At 37.9% G+C, this 23,281-nt stretch overlaps 1 protein-coding gene across 13 annotated transcripts in view; it reads right to left on the bottom strand.

The window, feature by feature from the left end:
* Positions 1 to 23,281, bottom strand: part of BCAS3 (BCAS3 microtubule associated cell migration factor) — a 589,835-nt gene that overhangs the window by 475,780 nt on the left and 90,774 nt on the right. For all 13 annotated transcript variants that reach the window (XM_044939593.2, XM_044939594.2, XM_044939599.2 and 10 more), the window contains exon 7: positions 21,005 to 21,077. In XM_044939593.2, the coding sequence (XP_044795528.2) occupies positions 21,005 to 21,077 (73 nt within the window). The remainder of the gene's footprint in view (positions 1 to 21,004; positions 21,078 to 23,281) is intronic.

Genomic DNA, 23,281 nt, shown 5'->3' with positions numbered 1-23,281 from the left:
CAGTGTAAGTGTTATACTGTATTCTTTTAAATTAATCATTCAGGATACTAAAATCTTACTTTGGGTATGGAACAGGGAAGGACTGGGAGTTTGGGATTAGCAGACGCAAGCTATTACACATACGATGAATAAAGAAGGTGCTATCCAGCACAGGGAACTATATTCAACAATCTGTGATAAATCGTGATGAAAAAGAAATATTCATGTGAATAAACTTGTAGCACAGCAGAAATTAACACAACATTGTAAATCTGCTACACTTCAATAAAATTTAAAAAAAAATAAAATCTTACTTTGTAAATCCCAATGTAGAAGAAAATCAGTTTTTCTTGATAACAGCAGAAATGTTAAAAAATTGCTTACTATTTTATAAATTTTGAAGATATATGAACTTGGGGAGTCTAAATTCTACTATGATCTATTTTTTTTTTCCTTTTCATGGACAACATAAGGTAAATCATTGGCAGAGGGATACCAAACAACAGAGGAAAAAGGGTAATTTAAAAATTAAAATTTTACTTAATGATTAAGAAATGGATTATAAGACAGTTCCCTAACGAAAGAAGTTAATTTTGAGTCATGATATTATAAAGAAACTTTGAATACTAGAAAAATACACTTAGAAAAATTTGTGTGTTCTTTAAGGTACAAGCAGTAACACTCCAACAAAGCAAAATCTTGCTTGAATTTATTTCCTCAGAAAGCAAGCTAATTTGTTAAATGCTCATCTGTCATGATAAAGTGTATACAAAATCATTTTGCATATCAACAGATAAATATAACTGCAGTTTAACTGAAAAATGTAAGATACTTGAAATGAGAACACTATACATACACACACACACACACTTTCAGAGCACAACTATATTGTTCAATTCTTCTAATTTGACTTACTAAAACACAAGAAAATCATTATTTGTACACTATAGAGTATGTTTGTTTGAAACCTATGAAGAATAGTCACAATCTGTAATACCTGATAAAGCCACAGATTGTCCTTTCTGTTCCTATGGTATCAGGTTTAGAAAATAAACCGATGATGCTTTACATACTTATAATAACATGCGAAGTTATTTTATAGTGAAGTATAAACTAAATTGCAACACCAAATGCCTAAGATACAGATATGGTTAAAAATTAAGAGTCATTTTCCATTTTGAACAGCATTATTTCTATGAAAGATTACTTTTTTTTCAGTAGTTAGAAGAAAAATGTTTTTCTAATTTGACTGCTCTTATAAAAGTAGGCAGAACCAGGAGTGGTTGAGAGGGAACACAAAACAAACCAAAGCTGTGAAATACACATATTACACCCAAAGGGGCTAATCATAAATTTGAAACAATATTTTAGAAGTGAAATGTATAACTGCCTTCCACTAATTAAAAAGTTTTTATAAACATCTATAGGGAAGAAAGTGAAAATAAATTATTTGTAATATAATTTTGAAACTCGGGTAATTCAGAGGAACAATCCTTAGTCACAGTTCACAAAGAAAACTACTATATGAATGGCCACAGATGCACTTATACAAAATACAAAATACTAAGGTTATATTGGAGCAATTTGTAACCACAGCTTAACCACAGCAAGATGTGAATTTTTGATCCAACCTTGTAAGAAATCTTAGATTTAGATTTCATTATGAAGAATAAAAATGTCCTTATTGCCCAGGATCAAGAAAACTAATAATATACTACCTTCACAAACTAATGCTATCTACACAATACCTAAATAAAAGCTGCCAAAATAAATTTCTTCCCAAGTGAAACCATGAATATATTTGCATTACAAAACAACAGTGCAATTAGATTTTTTAAAAATTATATAAAAGATATTTAAGAAGACTAGGAGACAAAAGTTAGCACAGACATTCATATGACACAAAGGCAGACTGATTGAAATTTAGATTCTTTCAGAATACATAAAATACAAGGTCAAAGTATTTATCCTATATATAGTATACCAACACCGATTTTAAAAGAAAAGGATGAAAAGCAGGTGGTGACAGATGAATGGAACCCAGTAAAGCTTCAGAGAAATTAAAGGGAAGTATCTCTAAGGTTCTGGTCCGAGCTAAAAATGGAAACTGGAAATTCCCATTTCAGCTTCCAGGATTAAGCAGTTTAATAGCCATCAGTCTGATGCTCCAAAAGTTTATAAGCCTCCAAAAGGCTTTATATTGAAAAGTATATTTTAATATCTAACTTCTCCTAAGAAATGGGCAGAATGTTTCTTCTCACTTATCAATAAAAAACTTCTTTACATTTTGAACCTAGATTTTTAAATAAAGGAGAGACTTAAAAAAAAAAAAAAAAAAAAAAAAGACCGTACCTCGGGCAAGCCTCAGTTCACTGGATCTATGTCACATTGATTTATAACAGTTATTTCTTAGGGGGAAAAAGCACACACAGATGCAAACAATTACTCTATTTTTGTAGGCAACAAGTGAGGTGGGTGGTAACTGAGAAATTTTTTTAAAATCCTGTCACAATATTCTGCTTTTTCTTAAGAAACCCTCCTCACACAACAAACGTTTGCCACATCAGAGAATTTCCAGGGCCTGAAGCACCACTTTGATTCCAGACCGCTGCAGGCATTAGCAGGAGGTAATTAGGGTAAAAAGTTCAGCCACAGTTCCATGTCTAGAGTCCTGCCAGAAATAAATTTCCTCTCTATTCACTGGTTTCTACTGTACCCTCCCTAAGAATCATATTGAAAACACATTTATCTTTGTGGAGTTTGTTCCTCTTCTAATTAACGTTATGGCGTTTACAGTGTTTAATAATTTAAAACGTCCCCCCATCGCAGCAGTTTTTAACACTGGAGGGGTGCATTATCATTTTTCCTATACTGCGGCTTCATTGGACAAGTGACTCACAGAAGTATGCAGTGCAGCTGTTTTCCTCAAGCTCTCTGGTCATCATAAACTTTACTTTTATTTCCTTGTTTGAAAAAGGTGCATGGACGAAACTGACAACAGATGCGTTCAGTATGTTCACTGAAATTTTTCAGGGAAATGAAGACTAATATGGGAATATATGTTACTTTAACACAAATTTATTATATTTCATTATTTCCACAGAGATAAATAAAAACTGTTACACTTAAATAAGTGATAAAACCGAAATGTATCACACATTTAAACACTTAAAACTTTAAGGAGGGAGGTTCAAAAGGGAGGGGATGTACGTATACCTATGGCTCATTCGTGTTGCGGTTTGACAGGAAAGAACGAAATTCTGTAAAGCAAGAGTCGGACACGACTGAGCGACTGAACTGAACTGAACTGAATTATCCTTCAATTAAAAAATAAATTTAAAAATATATTTTAAAAAAATTTTAAAGAGGACACTCCAAAAGGGACACTCAAAATTCTGTCTCTTGTTCATTCCTATCCACAAGCACATTGATCCACCCCCACACCAGGAGGCTCTAATTAACATACCAGTTATTGTATAATAATAACTGTTTTAACCTTTGGATACTGTGTTTGAAAAATAAGATGTTAGTAAAATTACTTGAATGCCAATAAAAAAGACTTGTTATACCAAAAGTTACTAACAAAGACAAAATCACTTAACATTAAGACATAACACATTCAAAATACTTAAAAAAAAATATCTTGCTTCTAGAATAATATACTGTTTGTGACAACTACCTTTAGGCCAGATTTATTTTTTAAATAACAGTAATCTGCTTCTAAACATAAAATAATACTTCAAGTCATCTGTAATTTTAAGTTTCTCGGCAGAGTGTAAGTCCAAAGGAGTTTCTGTATATTGCTCCTCCATATCCACAGGTATATTCAGCTTTACAAACTGAAATAAAGAAGAAAATTGTGGCCCTCTGTAATATCTCACACAGAATATAAATCCAGGATCTTATCACATCTTAAAAAAAAAATTAACCAATCTGTTCTACTATTTTACTTTCCCACACTATTCAGGACTTCCTATTTGTCCATCCTTCCCTGCCCCCGATCATGATATGGATGGCTTCAAGAATTTCTGCCATCTTTGGGGGAAGTTTTCCAACTAGACTTATAGAACAATATCATGCTTTGTACCATTACAGTTGATTTACATTTCTTGAACATTAAAGATCTGTTTAAAGGTATTCTATAATTGGAATTAAACTAGGAAAATAAATTAAGAAACAGAAGAACTTTTAAATGAATACCAAAGGAGAAAAATCAAACCTTAAGATTTCAAATCCTAATTATTTCTTTTTAAATTTATTTTTTAATTAGAGGAAAATGGCTTTACAATGTCATGTTGGTTTCCACCATTAAACAACAAATCAGCCATAATTATACATATATCCCCTCTCCATATACTGACATTAAGTAAAGGTTCATAAAATAATAAAATTCTGGCTTTTCATTGCATTTACATAACAGGATATCATATATAAGTCATATATCAATAATGAAGCAATTCTCTATATAATATTGAAACCAAAAGAATATAAATGCTTTCCTTTATGGTGAGTACATATTATATTCTGTTTAGGGAATATCTGCCCACCTTAAAATCATGAGGATATTTTCTTCATCTTCAAAATATTTTGTTCCTTTTTTCTCTGACCTTTAGGCCTACAATACATCTTAAGTTGATTTTTGCTTGATACGTGATAGGAAACAAGTTTCTTCATTTTCCATATGAATACCCAAATGACCCAAAACCATACATAAATCATCTCTGTACTACAGAGCCATTTTTTATTATAAAAATATGTGAATCTGTTTCTGGACTCCCTAGATATTCCACTAATCTAACGGTCTCCCCTTATGCCAATGCACCTTGCTTCATAAATATCAAGTAGTGTAACCCTATCAACATTGTTCTTTAAAACTATCTGGGCTATTCCTGGGCCTCTGTATTGATAATCATATGCATTCTGGAGTCAGATTCATGACCTTGAGGTAAACAGAATATAAGATATACTAATCCTAAAAGCATGGACAGGGCATGTATTAAATCTACTCCAACAAATGAGTTAAAAAAGGTCATTTAACACAAAAGAAAAAGAGGCTTAAAATTTGGTCATGCACTTCAGAGGATGCTGAAATAGATTAAAATATATATAAAAGTATTCAAATTTCATAGCTGTCATTAAAATTAAAACAAAAACCACCTGAGATGCTAATGCATATTCACCAAGATGGCTAAAATGAAGCCTATCAAGGCCAAGCTCTCACACAAAGTACTGCAACTGGAAGGCTTATGAAGGTAACTGGTATAGCCACTTTAGAAACCTGCTTGGTAATATCAAGCAAAGCATAACTTATGACCATGCAATTCCACTACTAGGTACATATACCAAAGAGAAATAGACACCAAAAATTGTACACACATATGTACAAATGTTCATATCAGCAATGTTCGCTACAGACCAAAGCAGCAAATTATCCAAATGTCCATCAACACAGAACACTGCCCTAACACTCTCTAACCACGTTCTCTAGTATTTTTTACACATCACTTGCCACCATAATATATATTTTATTTATTTGTTTCTGTCTCCCTGTTAGAAAGTCAGCTCGGTCAGTACATAGATCTTTTGTCTCCTTAGATCCAAGTGGCTCAACCTTAGCCCTATTGACATTACAGGCTGGAAAATTCTCTGTTGTCAGGAGTTGATCTGTACTTTATAGGATGTTTAGCAGCAACCTTGACTCTACCATAACACTAGCACATCCCAGTCCTTAGATATGACATCCAAAAGTGCCCCAGGCATTGGCAAGTGTCTCCTGGGGGTCAAAACCACCCCTCTCATCTCCTTCTCACCTCAAAGCCACTGCCTTGGATTATTACTGTACTATAAAAGCTGCTGAAATATAGTAGGGACCCATAATGTAAGTACCCATAAACATTTCTTCAAAGAATAAAATACCTGCTTAGAACAAAAGGGGGAAAAACATTAAAGCACTTTTTGAGATAGCAGCATAGGTAATCTATAGCAAACATTTTAAAATCATACACACAGGTATGATTTATGTAGTAGCAAACAAGGATTCCTTACACCTTACAGAGGCATGCAGTAAATTTATTATCAATTAATTAGCTTACTCTTTGACAATAACATATTTAAGTTTTAGTTAAAGCAAATTACCTGTCTCAATTCCCAGTACTTTGATTCAAGTAATAGAACTATGAGATTTAGCAACATTTTTATTCTGGCTAAATACCATACAACTACATCACCAAACTATTTCCACCAGAATTGTGAAATACTTGATTTGAAAACTAACATGGTTCTTCATGATGAATTACCTAGTTTTCAGCAACAATTTTGTCTTTGGGATAAACACAACAGTGATCTCTTTTCAAGGCTTGTTCACTGTGCACATGCCCTGTTCCACCAGGAGGAAGCATGCCTGGACGGAATTCCACAGAGTCAGAATCTATGCAGATGTTCTTTTCCTTTTGGTTTTCCTTTAATTTACAAATCTTGTAATCTAAGCCTGAAGTTGACTGAACCAACATTTAAACCAGTACAGCAATAGCAGCCAAAAACTCAATCTGTTTTCTATTTATATGTCAAGACTGCATCCTTTTGGTGGCTGAAAAAACTGTTGTTTTGAAATGATTACACAGAAAACTGCAACCCCTTTAGTTGTTTTGTGAACCAGTTCTAGAGTGAAAATGCTTCTTTTAAAGGGCCTTTAGTTTAAGATACAGAGCAGAAGAAAAAACAACTTTGCATTCAAGGTTCCCATCTTTTGTTTTGAACTACGTAATAAAACAGTCACATTAAACAACATGACAGCAAAGTTATCTCCCCTCAAAAAAGACCTCAAGGATACTCGAAGAGACTTAGTACAGAGAAATGTGCTTCTACTGAGCGCTGGGAGGGGCAGCAGGGCCGCATTATAAAGAGGCATGAGAAAGCCATTGTGGGTGGGGGACATGCTCACTACCTCCACCAGAACGATGGTTTCATGGGTGTGCACATACGTCAAAATTTATCATAACATACACTTTAAATACGTGCCATTTGTTATGTTTCAATTATACCTCAATAAAGATATAAGTAACATGGGCTTTCTTGGGGAATATAAACAAATTACCATTTTCCAATGAACATAAAGGGCTCCAGTTCATCAGAGATACTAATAGACACAGTACTGGCTTAGGACATGAAGCCTACAAACCTGTAGCACAAATTCTGGACAAACTGGGCACAGCCACATGCTTCCAACAGTCATACAGACAATACTTTCAATCTATGCATAAATATATATTATGTATATATTTCTTTATATGTATATGAAAAGAAATTCCTAGTAAAGAGTTTTCCTTGGGTGCCCTTACAATCTTTCTAACCAAATAATACAAGGTGCATCTAATAGGGGCCTGACATTGTACTGAACACCTGAAAATACTGCCTTATTTAAGCCTCACAAAGACACAGCCTAGGAGGTATAAATGAACACCATCTTACACTTATGGAAACTGAGACTGAGAACTATTGAATAATTTCAGTCTAGTAATTCATATCTAGGTCTGTGTGACCCCAATCCTCTGCTCTTTCCATTACTCTATACTTATCCATGGATTCAGGGGTATCAGTGAATATTACAGGGTACCAACCTTAGGCTAAATGCATACGCAAAGAATATTAGAGAGCCCAAAATGAAAATCAGATCCATTAAACATAAATATCACTATAGATAGAGTTCCTATTAGATTAGCACTACAGAAGCTGCCACTGAACACCCACTGTCATCCAGGATATCATAATGTCAAAATCTGTCATTTGTCAAAACTAAAATTTCCTGGCTAACAGCTCTGGATTGATTAATCTATAGATCTGTACAAGTAATAAGAAACCATGATGGTTTTCCACTCAGAGGTAGTCAGAAATGTATACCTGTAAGCCCAAAGCAAGGTAAGAACAACTTTGTTATTGCTGTTTAGTTGCTAAGTTGTGTCCAATTCTTTTGCAACCCCACAGACTATAGCCCGCTAGGCTCCTCAGTCCACGGGATTTCCCAGGCAAGAGTACTGGAGTGGACTGCCATTTCCTTCTCCAAGGGATCTTCCTGACCCAGGGATCAAATCTGCATCTCCTGCATTGCAAGTGGATTCTTAACCCCTGAGCCATCTAGGAAGCCGAGAACAGAGTCCAATAGAAAGACACATTGAGCTATGTAATTTTAAATTTTCTAGTAGCCACAGTAAAAATAAGAAATAAGTGAAATCAATTTTAATACATTTAATGTAATATATCCACAATATCAGCACTTTCATTGGCACCAACCATGTTTCAATTGCTCAATAGCCAAATCTGCTTGAAGAGTACATGAAGAGAATATCTAACCAGCTAATAATTTAGGTGTATAAATCCTAAAGAGAAGTGGTAACACACAAAACACATCCCAAAGAAAGAGTTATCACCATGTTCCCAATTCACTGTAATGACAGCATTTCAATACTTACTTTCTGAATAAAGGTTCAAAAATTGATGTGGATGCATTCCCCAAGAACCTCTATTAAAATCAGGTAGAACCACAGAACAAGAATTAGATGTAGCTCTTTGCAACGTGGCCACAGGAAATGCAAGCAGCAGTTAAATGAAGGGAGAGATGGTCCCATTTTAAATAAAATCTGTGGCTCATTTCTGTTCTCAACAAGTTTCAAATCAGATAGTATAGGAAACAAACCTTTCACGAGTGCTTTCTTCTTCTCTGATTACATCACTCTCTGACACAAAATCTTAAAAAGCCAAAGAAGAAAGTTTTAAATCTGGTGGCAGCATATGATGGCCTATTTAAAGCTTTAAGCTCTTTCCATTTGTGACTAATATTTTAAACTGTGTATATTAAATGTGTATATTAATATTTCATATTAAGGAATATGCATTAAGTAGGATAATATATATAAGGTAGCACCAATATTCATCATTAAATAAAACATGCCATAATATATTAACAAGAGGCAAGAAAAAGCAAGGTGCAGATGAGAACAATACAATCCAAATATTTTTAGAAACGCATTTGTGCAAGTATATAACACCACCTGGGCTTCTCTGGTGGCTCAGATGGTAAAGAATCTGCCTGCAATGCAGAAGACCCAGGTTTGATCCCTGGGTCAGGAAGATCCTTAGGAGAAGGAAATGGCAACCCACTCCAGTATTCTTGCCTGGAGAATTCCATGGACAGAGGAGCCTGGCAGGCTACACTCCATGCGGTCGCAAAGGGTCGGACACAACTGAGCAACTAACACTTGACTTGACTTGATAACACCACCTAACTTTGAATCACCAAAGGCCTTTGAAAAACACCACCTGTCAACAAATAAGGCAAATGAATCACCCTGAAATCACACTACAGCATAAGCACGAGAGGGATGAGAGAGAAAAGCTAAGAACTTTAAATAATATTTACCTTATGGCAGAAAGTGAAGAGGAACTAAAAAGCCTCTTGATGAAAGTGAAAGAGGACAGTGAAAAAGTTGGCTTAAAGCTCAACATTCAGAAAACTAAGATCATGGCACCTGGTCCCATCACTTCATGGGAAATAGATGGGGAAACAGTGTCAGACTTTATTTCTGCAGGCTCCAAAACCACTGCAGATGGTGACTGCAGCCATGAAATTAAAAGACGCTTACTCCTTGGAAGGAAAGTTATGACCAACCTAGATAGCATATTAAAAAGCAGAGACATTACTTTGCTAACAAAGGTCTGTCTAGTCAAGGCTACAGTTTTTCCAGGGGTCATGTATGGATGTGAGAGTTGGACTGTGAAGAAAGCTGAGCACCGAAGAATTGATGCTTTTGAACTGTGGTGTTGGAGAAGACTCTTGAGAGTCCCTTGGACTGCAAGGAGATCCAACCAGTCCATACTAAAGGACATCAGTCCTGGGTGTTCATTGGAAGGACTGATGCTGAAGCTGAAACTCCAGTACTTTGGCCACCTCATGCAAAGAGTTGACTCATTGGAAAAGACCCTGATGCTGGGAGGTATTGGGGGCAGGAGGAGAAGGGGACGACAGAGGATGAAATAGCTGAATGGCATCACCGACTCGATGGACATGAGTCTGAGTAAACTCTGGAAGTTGGTGATGGACAGGGAGGCCTGGCGTGCTGCGATTCACGGGGTCGCAAAGAGTCGGACACGACTGAGTGACTGAACTGAACTGAACTGACTGAGGCAGAGGAGCAAGGGACGAAAAGGAGATCCTGATTCAATACTGGCAGAGCCGGGAATTTCCTGCGGTCCAGTGAATAGGACTCCATGCTTCCACCGCAGGATGCATGCGTTCAAGCAAAGAAAGTGCCTTCTCTGCTGACGGAGAGCAGAGGGGGATTACTTGCAAAACAAGGAGAGAATGCAATAGTCCTACGATGGTGGAGCACAGTTAAACCACCCAGGATTTGCTCTCAGAAGCAAAGGGGTCTCATCCTGAGTAGGGAAATGCCACAAACAGGTCTGAGATCAGTTGGCTCACACCCTTGGTTACTAATGAGTCAAACAGGGCGATGAGGGGCTTCCCAGGTGGCGTGAGTGGTAAAGAATCTGCCTGCCCATGTAGGAGACACAGGTTCGATCCCTGGGTAAGAAGATCCCCTGGAGGAGGAAATGGCAACCCACTCCAGTATTCTTGCCTGGAAAACTCCATGGATAGAGGAGCCTGGCGGGCTACCGCCCACAGGTTTGCAAAGAGCTGGACTGTGACTGAGCATGCACACAAACAGGGGGATGAGAGTGTGTGCAGGACCAGAGATGTTTGCGTGTTTTTCTTTAAGCTCTGTACTAATGATTATATAACAACCCTGTATCTTGCTCGAGGACATGTTTCTCCTTCTTAACAAGAACCTTCTGACTAATCCTGTTATCTTAAGATGTATGTTGTGGGAGTGGGTCTGGTAAGATTTTTCTATTGTTAGTAACCAACTGAAAAAGTATGTAAGGCCTTGATAAGACTAGTGGGACAATCTCTGCCCCCTCTATGTCAGAAGTTTTCTCTATTCCTTTTCACTTTAATAAAACTTTTGCTACAAGAAACTCTGAGTGACTGAAGCTGCATCTTTGGTCCCAAAGTGAAATTATCTCCTCTGGAGATCACAAATCTGACACGGTTCACCATAAGCTCTCACAGAAAAAAACTGGTTGAGACAAATAAAAACTAAAACCAAGAATACTACAAAACACACACAGTAGTGACCGTAAACAAGAAACTACAGTCATTAAAAGTACTGCCACATCATCCTTTTCACTAGGTATACAAAGGAACAGATAATACGGTTCATGCATCTACTGCTGTATGTCAAACCACTAGAAATCATACTGGCTTGGGACAATAAAAAAGGTACTACTTGTTTAGTCATGTCCAACTCTTTGCAACCCTCTGGATTGTAGCCTGCCAGGCTCCTTCCATGGGGATTTTTCAGGCAAGAATACTGGAGTGAATTGCCATTTCCTCCTCCAGGGGATCTTCCTGACCCAGGGATTGAACCTGTGTCTCCTGAATGGCAGGAGGATTCTTCACCTGCTGAGCCATCAGGGAAGTCCCACTTTATTTCTCACGAAAGAAGAGTGAATTCAATTGACGGTTGAGAGAATAGAATAACAGGACATGTGCAAATTAGAACTACAATGAGAAAGCATTATGTATTTATATTACAGTGGCTAAAATTTAAAAGTCTGATAAAGTCAAGTAAGGAAGTAAAGGAATTAGAAACCTCATACACTGATGGTAGGAGTATAAAATGAGACAGTCACTTTGAAAAACAGACATCTAATATATGATTCAGTCATTCTACTTGCAGATATTTGACCAAGAGAAAAGAAAGCACATGTCTATATGAAGACTTGAGCATTAGGTTCAAAGCAGCATTATCTGCAAATCCAAAGTCTAGAAACAACCAAAATATCCCTCAACAGGTGAACTTAACAACCAAACTGTGGTACATTCATGCAGTATGAAACTAGTCGACAAAAAAGCAAATGATAAATGCAACAATATGAATGGATCTCAAAATAAAGATACTTTGTAACAGATATACTTACAAATATACTTTGTAAGTATAACAAATATACTTTGTGTATTTATGATTCCACTTATATAAAACTCTAGAATATGCAAATTAATATACAGTGACAGAAATAAGATCAGTTTTTCATGCTACAACACAGCATACAAAGTATATTTTGTTTTTTGTTTGTTTTCCGGGTATGATTTTTTTATTTTGGTCACGCTGAACCTTCAATGTGGCATGCAGGCTTATCTTGCTCTAGAGCACAGGCTTAGTTGCCCTGCAGCATGTAGGATCTTAGTTCCCTGACCAGGGATTGAACCTGTGTCCCCTGCATTGAAAGGTGGATACTCAACCACTGGACCATCAGGGGAGCCCCACAAAGTATATTTTGAACACAGAGTTCATTAGCTCAGTTGAATACAGAAGGAATCAGGCTGATCGTGGCTCAGTCTGACCATGCGTGTAGGCAACAATAAATGTTATAGCTTATTCCTCCCTGGTCTTTGTTTATCTTGTTCCTTCCTCTCTAACTTAACAGTCTCAACTCTTCCTTATACCCCTATTCCACCAAGGCTCCTTCACCTTCTTTTTAAGGTGAAATTCCATATTTACTAGTAAACTTTTTATCAGTATGAACGTTTTTTAAAAATTTTAATCAGGATTATTGCTCTGATTACTTTGCATATTATTTCCTCCATATCTGTTTTCCCCATAACCTCAGTTTTAGTGTGAAATTTTGCAGAATATAAGCATGCTGTCCCCTGTAAATACACTCTGCCTCCACTGCACCCGGCTCCTTGCCGTTGGGAGACTGGCTGGCCTGTATCAAACAGACTGCAGCAGTGGGCTCCCGAACCCCTCAGAGCGCAGCCTCCAGCTTCTGGCCGGGTTCAGCCTGAGGGGCCATCGGGTGGCCGCTCTGCTGTCAGGTTAGAGCAGATACACCGAGTGCCTCCACCAGCGGCCTCCACCAGGTAACCTCCTGATGCGGCTCTCACTGCAGGTTCTGCTAATGGCTCTCACCCCTTGCTGAGAAACGGTAAACGGTCTCAGGCCCTCTTCACTTTACTTAAACTCTTCTCAAATTACCCAGTTGGAATATGTCTTCTATTTGTGCCAGGACCCTAACAGCACAGGTTTTCAGGAATACATATATCATGTAATAGCAAGAAAGACAGTTCTTTGAAAATTTAAACCAGGATTCCTTTGGTTTGGTCACCTACATATAAACATTTTGGTGGGCTATTTGAGATTTGTACCAATTTCAAGGCTTGCAAGGAAATATACAACGTCTATAAAGATGATCTTATAGCAAACTACCAAAGGGCATCCATAGTTCAGGTATTATATTTTAAAATAAATACACTAAAAAACTTTCCCCTGTTACAGTAATGTCATCTTATTTCTGTAAGGTTTTGTTTCACCCATAATCAGATAAACAGGACAAGCTCTGAGGGCTCTGATGGTCCAAAGATAATACTAGAAGTCAAGAGGTCCATGAACAATCCATGATATCGGACAGCCCATCTCATGAAAAATCTCTGTGCCAGAGAGGCAGGTCTCACATAAATGGTATATCGAAGATGGAAAAGCCCAGTCTTTGAAAGCAGTAAAGAGAGTCAAAAGCCAGGCAGAAAGCTAGAAGAAAATGCAGAACACCCACAGAAATGTAAAAGACCAGAGAGATGAGCAAGTGAAAAGACTGGGTGCCTGAAGGAAGGCTAAGGAATAGCTCAAAAAGCCCAGGTCATAGAGCATCGAACACTGGAAGAATGGCCTAAATCTCTTTTTGGATCTGCACAAGTAATGCCAGCTCAAACTGTGATTCCATCAGATCTCACAACACAGCAGGAAGAAAAGACGTTAAAACAAAATATTTAGGGACTTCCCTGGTGGTCCAGCAGTTACGGATCTGCCTGCCAATACAGGTGACACCGGTTCCATCCCTGCTCTGGGAACTACGATTCCACATGTCGTAGGGCTATACTTAATCCACGTGCCACAACTACTGAGTCTGTGCAGCCTAGAAACCACGTTCTGCAACCAGTGACACATCGCAGTGACAAACCCGAGCACCGCAATGAAGAGTATCCCCCGCTCACTGCCACCAGAGAAAGCCTGCATATGGCGACGACAGCCCATGCACCACACCAAGAACCAGCACAGCCAACAAGAAAATAAACAAATAAAATAGTTAGCATCACATGTAAGGGTTCTGTGACATTTCATGACAAAAAGAACTGTTGTATACCCAGTATCCCAAGCAGCCTCCCTTTTGGTTCTATTTAACATAACCCTTATTTATTTTAGACACAAGTTGAAATAAATCCTCTTCAATAACACTTCAGGGTGGTGAAACTGTGCTTAACCTCCACCTAAATAACTGCTGCTTTAGCTCAGTGGCTAGCAAACACCAGTCTCACAGAATTCTGTCAGTCCAACATGACCTTTGTTAGCAATCTGTAGCAAAAATGCAAAACCATTAATGCTGTGAACTAAGTGTATTTTCTTTGATAAACAGCCCTTAATTTTGAAATCAAGTCTTTATTCCTGTTCAACTATTAAAATTATTTTGCTTTTTTCAAGGTAAATTTAAGATGTCTGTGGTTTGCCAAAATTTTCATCTTTCTAATTATTAAAATTCAATCTTGGAAATACGGCCATCGAGTGCATATTTAACAAGAGATAAGAGATTCCTAACTAACTGAAATAAAGACATTTTCTCACTCTTTTAATTGAAGTATAGCTGGCTTATAAGGTTAGTTTCAGGAGTACAACATAGAGATTTGGTACTTCTATAGATTATATACCATACAAAGTTATTATTATAAAGTATGGACTATATACTCTGTGTTGTCTATTACAGCCCTGTATCTTATTTATTTTATTTACAACGTCTGTACCTCTCAATCCTCTTCATCTATTTCAACCCCTCCTTCCATCCTGCTCCCCTTTGGTAATCACTAACCTGTTCTCTGTATACGTGAGTCTGTTTCTGGGGAAAATTTTCTCACTCTTACAAGAATTTCCCACCACCAAACAGATGTATGGTATGAGTCTCCAGATAAGACTTTCTTTATCTTATATGATCTTCACGTTTTTTCTATTCTAACATTCTGAGATGTAAAGATCACATCTCCACTCCAATAATGTGTATAATGTGATGATATTATACTGGATTAAACATTCTTCAAGGTCTGCAGTCAGCTGCTGAATAATCATACTCTTTTGCAGTTATTCATAATACCCAACAAAATCCTAACCATGAACAACTTCATTACTGCAGCAGGTTAGCATGTAATATACAACACGTGTTCATTTCCTAAGAAAGTGTACATTCCTTAATGCGTTGTCCATACTTCCCCTCCCTCCCTCAAATTATTACACAAGACACTGACTTAATTCCTGGATCAGTAACGCAACATTATCTCCCACCTAGACCTTAAATGGCTTATCTGAAGCGATGATGGAACAGTGTGTGTGTTTCTCTCTCCTCCCTCCCTCTTCTTCTCCCTCTACATAGACATATCAACATGAAGAAAGAAAACATCACTATAATACAATATAAAAATAAATGGCATTTAAAGACTGTCATGAATGTAGTAAGACTCTGTATTAAAAACTGTGGGCTCAGTTTGCAATGTGTAAATATCTAAAGGATAAAATATGAGGAACGATCAGGATTATTTCCATAGCAAATTCCCCCCTTTCTTTGAAAAGGGATTGTTGTTCAGTCACTAAGTCGCGTCCAACTCTGTGACCTCGTGGACTACAGCATGCCAGGCTCTTCCATCCTCCCCTATCTCTTGGTGTTTACTCATTCACGTCCATTGAGTCAGTGATGCTATATACATTTATAATTAAGAAAATTTATACATCAAAAGGAAATTTTACTGAACTTCCCTAAGATAAACTTACTAGGCAGTATTAATTGTGAATATAAGCAACTGACAAGTGTCCAAAGCACCTTGTGCTCAATAAAGCATTTCTCATGGAAATGAATGGCAACAGACATGTCTTGTATGTCCCAAACGGTTAAGGGGGGTCCTAAGATTTTGTGCACCACAGGCCTTTGAAGAAGACATCAACACCCAGGTTCAGGACATGTGGTTCCTCAGATTAAGACACTTTCTCAACCATTAAAAAAAAGTGTTACTAATATTTAAATAAAGGATGAGCATGACTGTACAGAAAACTTATTAAAATTCATTTAGCAAAAAACAAATAGTTTGGGGCCGTGCTAGTTAGAAGGTGCTATGCTTAAAACCAAGAAGGAAATATCTTCGCATTCATTTATCAATAACAATTCTTAAAACAATCCAGCAAAAGATACAGACATAGACCCATCTCTCTGCAGAATGATTCTCCTACTATGAAATAAATATAAGGAGCATACATGGGAGAGGGGAAGTGAGTGTCTACAATAGATTTTTTTCAGTAGGCAAATGCTATTTTAATCAGAACTATATTCATCGCCCCTGTGGTGATTAATGTGTCAACTTGGCTAGGCCACAATAATCAGATTTGGTCAAATACTATTCTAGATATTTCTGTGAGCATACTTTTTTACGTAAAATAATATTTAAATTAGCAGAATTTGAGTAAAGCAGGTGATGCTTCATAACTTGAATGGGACTCATCCAATCAGCTGAAAGTCTTAATAAAATCTTCAAAAAATTGACTTCCTTGGAGGAAGAGGATTAGAAATTGCAATTCTTTCCTCAGTCTGCAGATTCTGGATGTTTAGGCTTCACAATCATGTGAGTCAATTTCTCAAAATCAACACCCCCATTCCCTTCTTCCTCTCTCCTCATATATATAATCCCACTTCCCACTGGTTCTAATTCTCTGGATTAGACTAATATAACCCACATACCATCAGAGTCATCTCTCAATAAATAATCTCATCACCTACTATATATATTCAAGTGACACCTCAATAAATGAATCCTGTAAAAATAAAAATAATCTCCTTGGGACTTCCCGGTTGTCTGGTGGTTAAGATATCACGTTCCCACTACAGGGAGTATACGTTCAGTTCCTAGTCAAGGAAGTAAGATCACACATGCCACACAGGGAGGCAAAAAAAAAAAATCTTAATCATACAGTTAAGCAGGGTTGCTAAGGAATGGAAAATCTTTCAATACTTGCAAACCAAACTCAGCAAATAGTTGACTATCTTCCACAAACACATCTTTTTGCGGGGCTTCAACAGGACTGGGTGTGCCTGAATCGCAGAGGTTTAATAAACATCAGGAAAAGTGAAGTCAAGGAAGGTTTCTTTCACCACAGATACTTCTTCAACTCTTCTCCGCGGTTTCCATTCCCTTTTTTTTTTTCCTTTAAAGATTTATTTATTTATTTTTGGCTGTGTTGGGTCTTTGTTGCTGCATGGGCTTTCTCCAGGTGCTGAGAGCAGGGGCTACTCTCTAGTAAATTACATTGCACATGGTAGCTTCTCACTGTGGTGGCTTTTCTTGTTGTGGAGTACAAGTTTCAGTAGTTGCAGCACGTAGGTTCAGTAGTTGTACCACGTAGGTTCAGTAGTTATAGTGTGTAGGCTCAGCAGTTGTGGCACACAGGCTTAGCTGCTCTGTGGCATGTGGGATTCTCCTGGACCAGGGATTGAACCCCTGCCCCCTGCATTGGCAGATGGATTCTTAACCACTGTACCACCAAGGAAGCCCCCCCAATTCCCTTTCACCTCTCATGTTAACATAACAGGTCTCTGATCCATGTGCTGACCTGAATATAGTGTTGTGTTCTTCTAGCAAGCTTATTGTTTCACCTTTTTTTATCTCCTCAACTCTAGAATTTCCGATTGGTTTTTCTATAACTTCTTATTTCTAACTGAGATTCTCTACATGTTCAGTCATTGTTACCAAGCTTTCCTTTCATTCCATAAACACGGTTCATTTAGTTTTTAGAACATATGTATAACAGCTGCTTTAAAAGCCTTGTCTCTAAAATTTAACAATGGAAGCAATCAGCAACAGTTTCTATCACCTACTTCCTTTCTCAACATATCATACTTTGCTATTTCTTGGCATGTGTCATAATTTTATGTTGGAAATTAGACATGTTTTATAATATGGTATGAGAATTCTGGAAAGCTACTTTGCTCCATGATATATAGTTACTAATGCCTCTGCTGGATTTTATTTTTAATTCTTGCTTTCATTTTAAAGCCTGCTTTCCCCGGGGGCTGCCCCTGTGTCTATGTAGCTTAGTGATTAGCCAAAGGTTCCACAGAGAATTTATTCAACCACCCTGAGTCAATAAAGGTTGTCATTCTTTCCAAAAGGATCTCTGGGTGCAGAGGTCAGACATTTTCAAGTCTCCCAGGTTTTAGTTTCATAGGATGCTTTCATGGCTCCTTTGCACATACATGAAGCTTTAGCTGATCATGATTTTAGGCTAAAAGAGCCATGGGCCCACACAACCCCATGACCATAAGTTCCATGGACAATGCTGCTGAGCATGGCCATGACATTCCCCACCAATGTCATGGCCATGAATCAACCAAGTTGGAAACAGAAGGGGTGGAGTGTGACTCAAGCAGCTCCAGGCATGAATGCCACAGATTCCCACAGCTATGACTTAATATTTACCAGTCTCTCAAACATAAACACTTTTCACATTGTTGGAAGCCTTTGGTTGAGTTCTAGAGAAACGAAATGGTTGTTATTACCTATCTTGCAGATGAACTTCACTGTAAGTCACAAACCTCCATCTTTCCTAAGAATATTTCTACCAGTTTCTGTTCCCCAGCTATAGCTTTATAACCTACTCTGGAAGTTCTTAGTCTTCTATAACACTGCCAAACTTTCTTATTCCTTTAGGTTCAGCACATGCTGTGCCTTCTTCATGAGGCTTTCTCCTATCAATCCAGGTACACTGACCTCTACCTTCTTTGAATTCCAATTAGACATCCCTGGGCTTTGCAGGTGGGGCAGTGGTAAAGAATCTGCCTTCCAGTGCAGGAGATGAGGGGTCAATTTCTGGGCAGGAAGATTCCCTGGCATAGGAAATGGCAACCCACTTCAGTTTTCTTGCCTGGAAAATTCCATGGACAGAGGAGTCTGGCAGGTTACAGTCCATGTGGTCACACAGAGTCAAGCATGACGGAGCACACATGCACACGCACACAGATGTCATTATCCCATAATCATCTTCTATGTGCTATGTTTTTGCTTTCAACAACATTCTTAAATCTTTGGGACACAGAATTAGGTTTTCACGTTTTGTATCCTTATCCCATACCTAGCAAAGGGTTGAGTACACAGTAAATTTTTGCTCACTTCAACCCAAAACTTTACACTGGAAGAAAATTGCCTTGTAACACATGGAGTCAAACCATTTCCCCAGAAAGCAACAATTAAGACTCCAAGATCAATCATGTTACACCATTAGCACATTCTTTCCTTGTGCACTGCATCCATGACCCAGACACTATCAGCTGAAAGCACATGGCAAGGACTACTGGTTGCCAAGCCTAATACTCATTTTGATCCTCTACCTACTAACAAAACCACAGTAATATCCCTGATTTCCTTGTAGCTAGGAGTTCAAGATGAGATACTAACTGGTAAGACAGTAGCCTTCTTGAGATCATAAGGGGAAGGGGTCATATTCTAAAAGATGTCAAAGCTAGAAATGGAAAGAATCTAGATCATTAATGACACATGGCAGAAACATTTCACTGGCCCTGGACTGCCTACCCAGTCATTCAATTCCAGGGTTTATCTAGGCCATTGGAACTTTACCAGCAGTTGAAAACAATTCCTAACTGGAATTACATAGTGATATCTAAATCACTATAAGCCATTATGAAGAATATTGTTCTCATTTAATATATAGAGAAAGTAGGGAAAACTTGACTTCATGAGCAATACCAATTAATCATCTTAGTCAGTAAGCCTCTTACTGTCCCAAATGCAATGAGCATGGAACTAAGAGTATGCCTGCTTGAAGAATCTAGAAAAAGAGTGGATATATGTAGATGTATTATTGATTCACTTTGCTGTACATCTGAAACTAAACACTAAAAATCAACTATACTCAATAAAAATTTTTTAAAAAAAGTATGGTTGCTTGGGTTCGAATCCAGTTACACTGTGAGAATTCAGTGCCTGAGTTTCTCTAAACTACCAAATAGGAATAAGAACAGTATCTACTTCAAAGTATTGCTAACAGAAAAAAAAGAGAAAATTCATGTAATGCCTTTAGAACAGTGTTAGGCACATGCTACAGCAACAATAAATTGTTGGCTAATACACAATATACACTATGCTATATATTATTACCATTAAGATATATTAAATTATCTTCTATTAACATCTTACCTAAGGATCATAATAGATATTCTAATATAACTATAAAAGCATGATGGAATACACACTACTATACAGAAAATAGATAATCAACAAGGATCTACTGTATAGCAAAGGAGGAACTCTACTCAATACTCTGTAATAACCTATATGGGAAAAGAATCTGAAAAAGAAAAGATATATGTATATATATATAACTGAATCACTTTGCTCTACACTTGAAACTAACACAACATTGTTAATTAACTATACTCCAATATAAAATAAAATTTTTTAAAAGATCCTCAAAACAATGTAAAATATAAATGTTAATAACAGTTGATGATGATGATGTCCTAACAGTAACTTCTAATCCACTGTAGAAGGCCATTATAAATACTAAAAATATAAATAAACAAAATGAAACATATTTTCTTAATGATGCTACTCTTTTATGACTGAATTCTGATATACTGCTGGCTTTCTTTCATGTCCTGCTATCATCCTACATTTGAGAGAAAACAGTTGAGCAGAAAAATAAAGTGGCCTGTGTGGCAAAAACCTTAAATATGTTATTAAGTCCTGTCCCATCCCTTCTGTAAAAGCACAGTCTTATGGTAAACAAAGACTTGAAGACACTAAAGTTCCCCCTCTGAAATAACACAAAATTTTAATAGTGGTTCAAAAAACTTTTTTTTAATTCCTTACCCAGAAGATCCAGTGCTCTTACAAACACCAAGGAGGGGCCTTTTTTCAGCAAAGTTGTCACACTTTTGAGCACCTGATAAGGAACATGAAGTAAAATGTAAAACAAAACTTCAAAAAGTATTCTTGTATATTTCCATTATTTTCATCCTCTCAAAATATTTATGGCTAAAGAGACAGCAAAACATTCATTTAATTCAATATATTTATACAATTGAACAAAAAATAGAAAAGCTATAAATAAACCTATAACTGCTTCTAAAATGAACCAACATTTAAAATCTTTTTTTATAATTGGCAACAACAACCTCCATTTTACACATGTTCTCCATGCAATCAGAAAGCCACCCCCAATTCCACCAACTAATTACCTGAGTTGTATAATTTTGATGTCAAAATTAAATAAAGGAAGGTCACAACAGAAACTTTAAAAACCTCAAAATTTCAGGCCATTCTCAATGTACAACAGTGTAAAATCCTAAAAAAAGACTAGTAAACTGAGTAGCAATGTATTAGAAAATAAAAATCAGTCAGACCATGAAGAATGAATGAAAGACACTGTCAAGTAAAGAGCTCCAAGAAACAGCACAAGAAAAGCACCCTGAATGAAGTCAGAGGATGCAAACATACATCACTTGCAACCAACTTTTTAGTTTGCTGCTTACAAATAGGTAAAATCACCTGGAAATGTGGCTAAAAAAAAAACCCCAAAATTTGAAACTATCATTAATAATTTTTTAAAAATATAAGAAGATATTTTAAGCATGAAACAAAATAACAATGCAAAGAAAAACTGATGCTTAGAAATGAAAGAGAGATCTGGGAAATTAAAAAGATGGTAGATATTATTTAAAAACTCAATGCCCGAATATGAGAAAATTTTCTAGAGAACAGAGTCAAAAAAAAAAAAAAAAAACCCACCTGCAAAAAAAGAGAAAAACAGCATTAATTTATATACACATAAACAGGCTTCCCAGGTGGCTCAATGGTAAAGAATTCACCTGCTGATGCAGGAAAGGTAGGTTCGATCCCTGGGTCAGGAAGATCCCCTGGAGGAGGAAATAGCAACCCACTCTAGTGTTCTTACCCAGAGAGGAGCCTGGCAGGCTACAGTCCATGGGATTGCAAAGAGTGAGACACCACCAAGCGACTGAACACAAACACACACAAGAGAACTGTTAAAGGACCGTCTCAAAGTTCCAACATATAGACAGGAATTCCAAAAAGAACAGAGAAAAATAGAGGAAAGAATCCATGAATTGTTTCAAAATTTTTCATAGAACAAACAAATATGAGTCTATAAGCCCCCTGCAGGTCTAATACAATAAATTCAATAGCTGAACCACATGTCCATCATTTCAGGATACTGAGTCCTAAAAAGAATTTTCTATAGAAGCTCCAGGGAAAATAAAAAAGGTTGCTGACAGGATCAGGAATTTAAATGATTGCTCTAGATACTTACTACACTACTTATCCAAAAACCTACAGCTAACATCATGAACCATACCCCTAAGGTCAAGAACAAGGCAAGGTCTCCACTCTCACCACTGCTATTCAACACAGTACTGGAAGTTCTAGACAAGACAGAAAAGAAAGCGGGGGACTTCCCTGGTGGTACACTGGAATCCACCTGCCAATGCAGGGGACACAGGTTCGATCCCTGGTCCAGGAAGATTCCACAGGCCACAAAGCAACTAAGCGCCACAACTACCGAACCCAAGCTCTAGACTCTGAGAGGCGCAACAACTGAGCCCATGCTGCAACCACAGCAGACTGCGCACCTGCGCCTGCGCTCCACAGCGAGAGAAACCACCACGATGAGACACCCGCGCGCCTGGCGCCTGCGCTCCACAGCGAGAGAAACCACCACGATGAGACACCCGCGCGCCTGGCGCCTGCGCTCCACAGCGAGAGACACCACCACGAAGAGACACCCGCGCGCCTGGCGCCTGCGCTCCACAGCGAGAGACACCACCACGAAGAGACACCCGCGCGCCTGGCGCCTGCGCTCCACAGCGAGAGACACCACCACGATGAGACACCCGCGCGCCTGGCGCCTGCGCTCCACAGCGAGAGACACCACCACGATGAGACACCCGCGCGCCTGGCGCCTGCGCTCCACAGCGAGAGACACCACCACGATGAGACACCCGCGCGCCTGGCGCCTGCGCTCCACAGCGAGAGACACCACCACGATGAGACACCCGCGCGCCTGGCGCCTGCGCTCCACAGCGAGAGAAACCACCACGATGAGACACCCGCGCGCCTGGCGCCTGCGCT

The sequence above is a fragment of the Bubalus bubalis genome, chromosome 3, assembly GCF_019923935.1.
Source record: "Bubalus bubalis isolate 160015118507 breed Murrah chromosome 3, NDDB_SH_1, whole genome shotgun sequence".
NCBI classification, from domain to species: Eukaryota; Metazoa; Chordata; class Mammalia; order Artiodactyla; family Bovidae; genus Bubalus; species Bubalus bubalis.
Note: the sequence above shows the minus strand (reverse complement) of the source record. Positions and strands in the feature narration are given on the sequence as shown.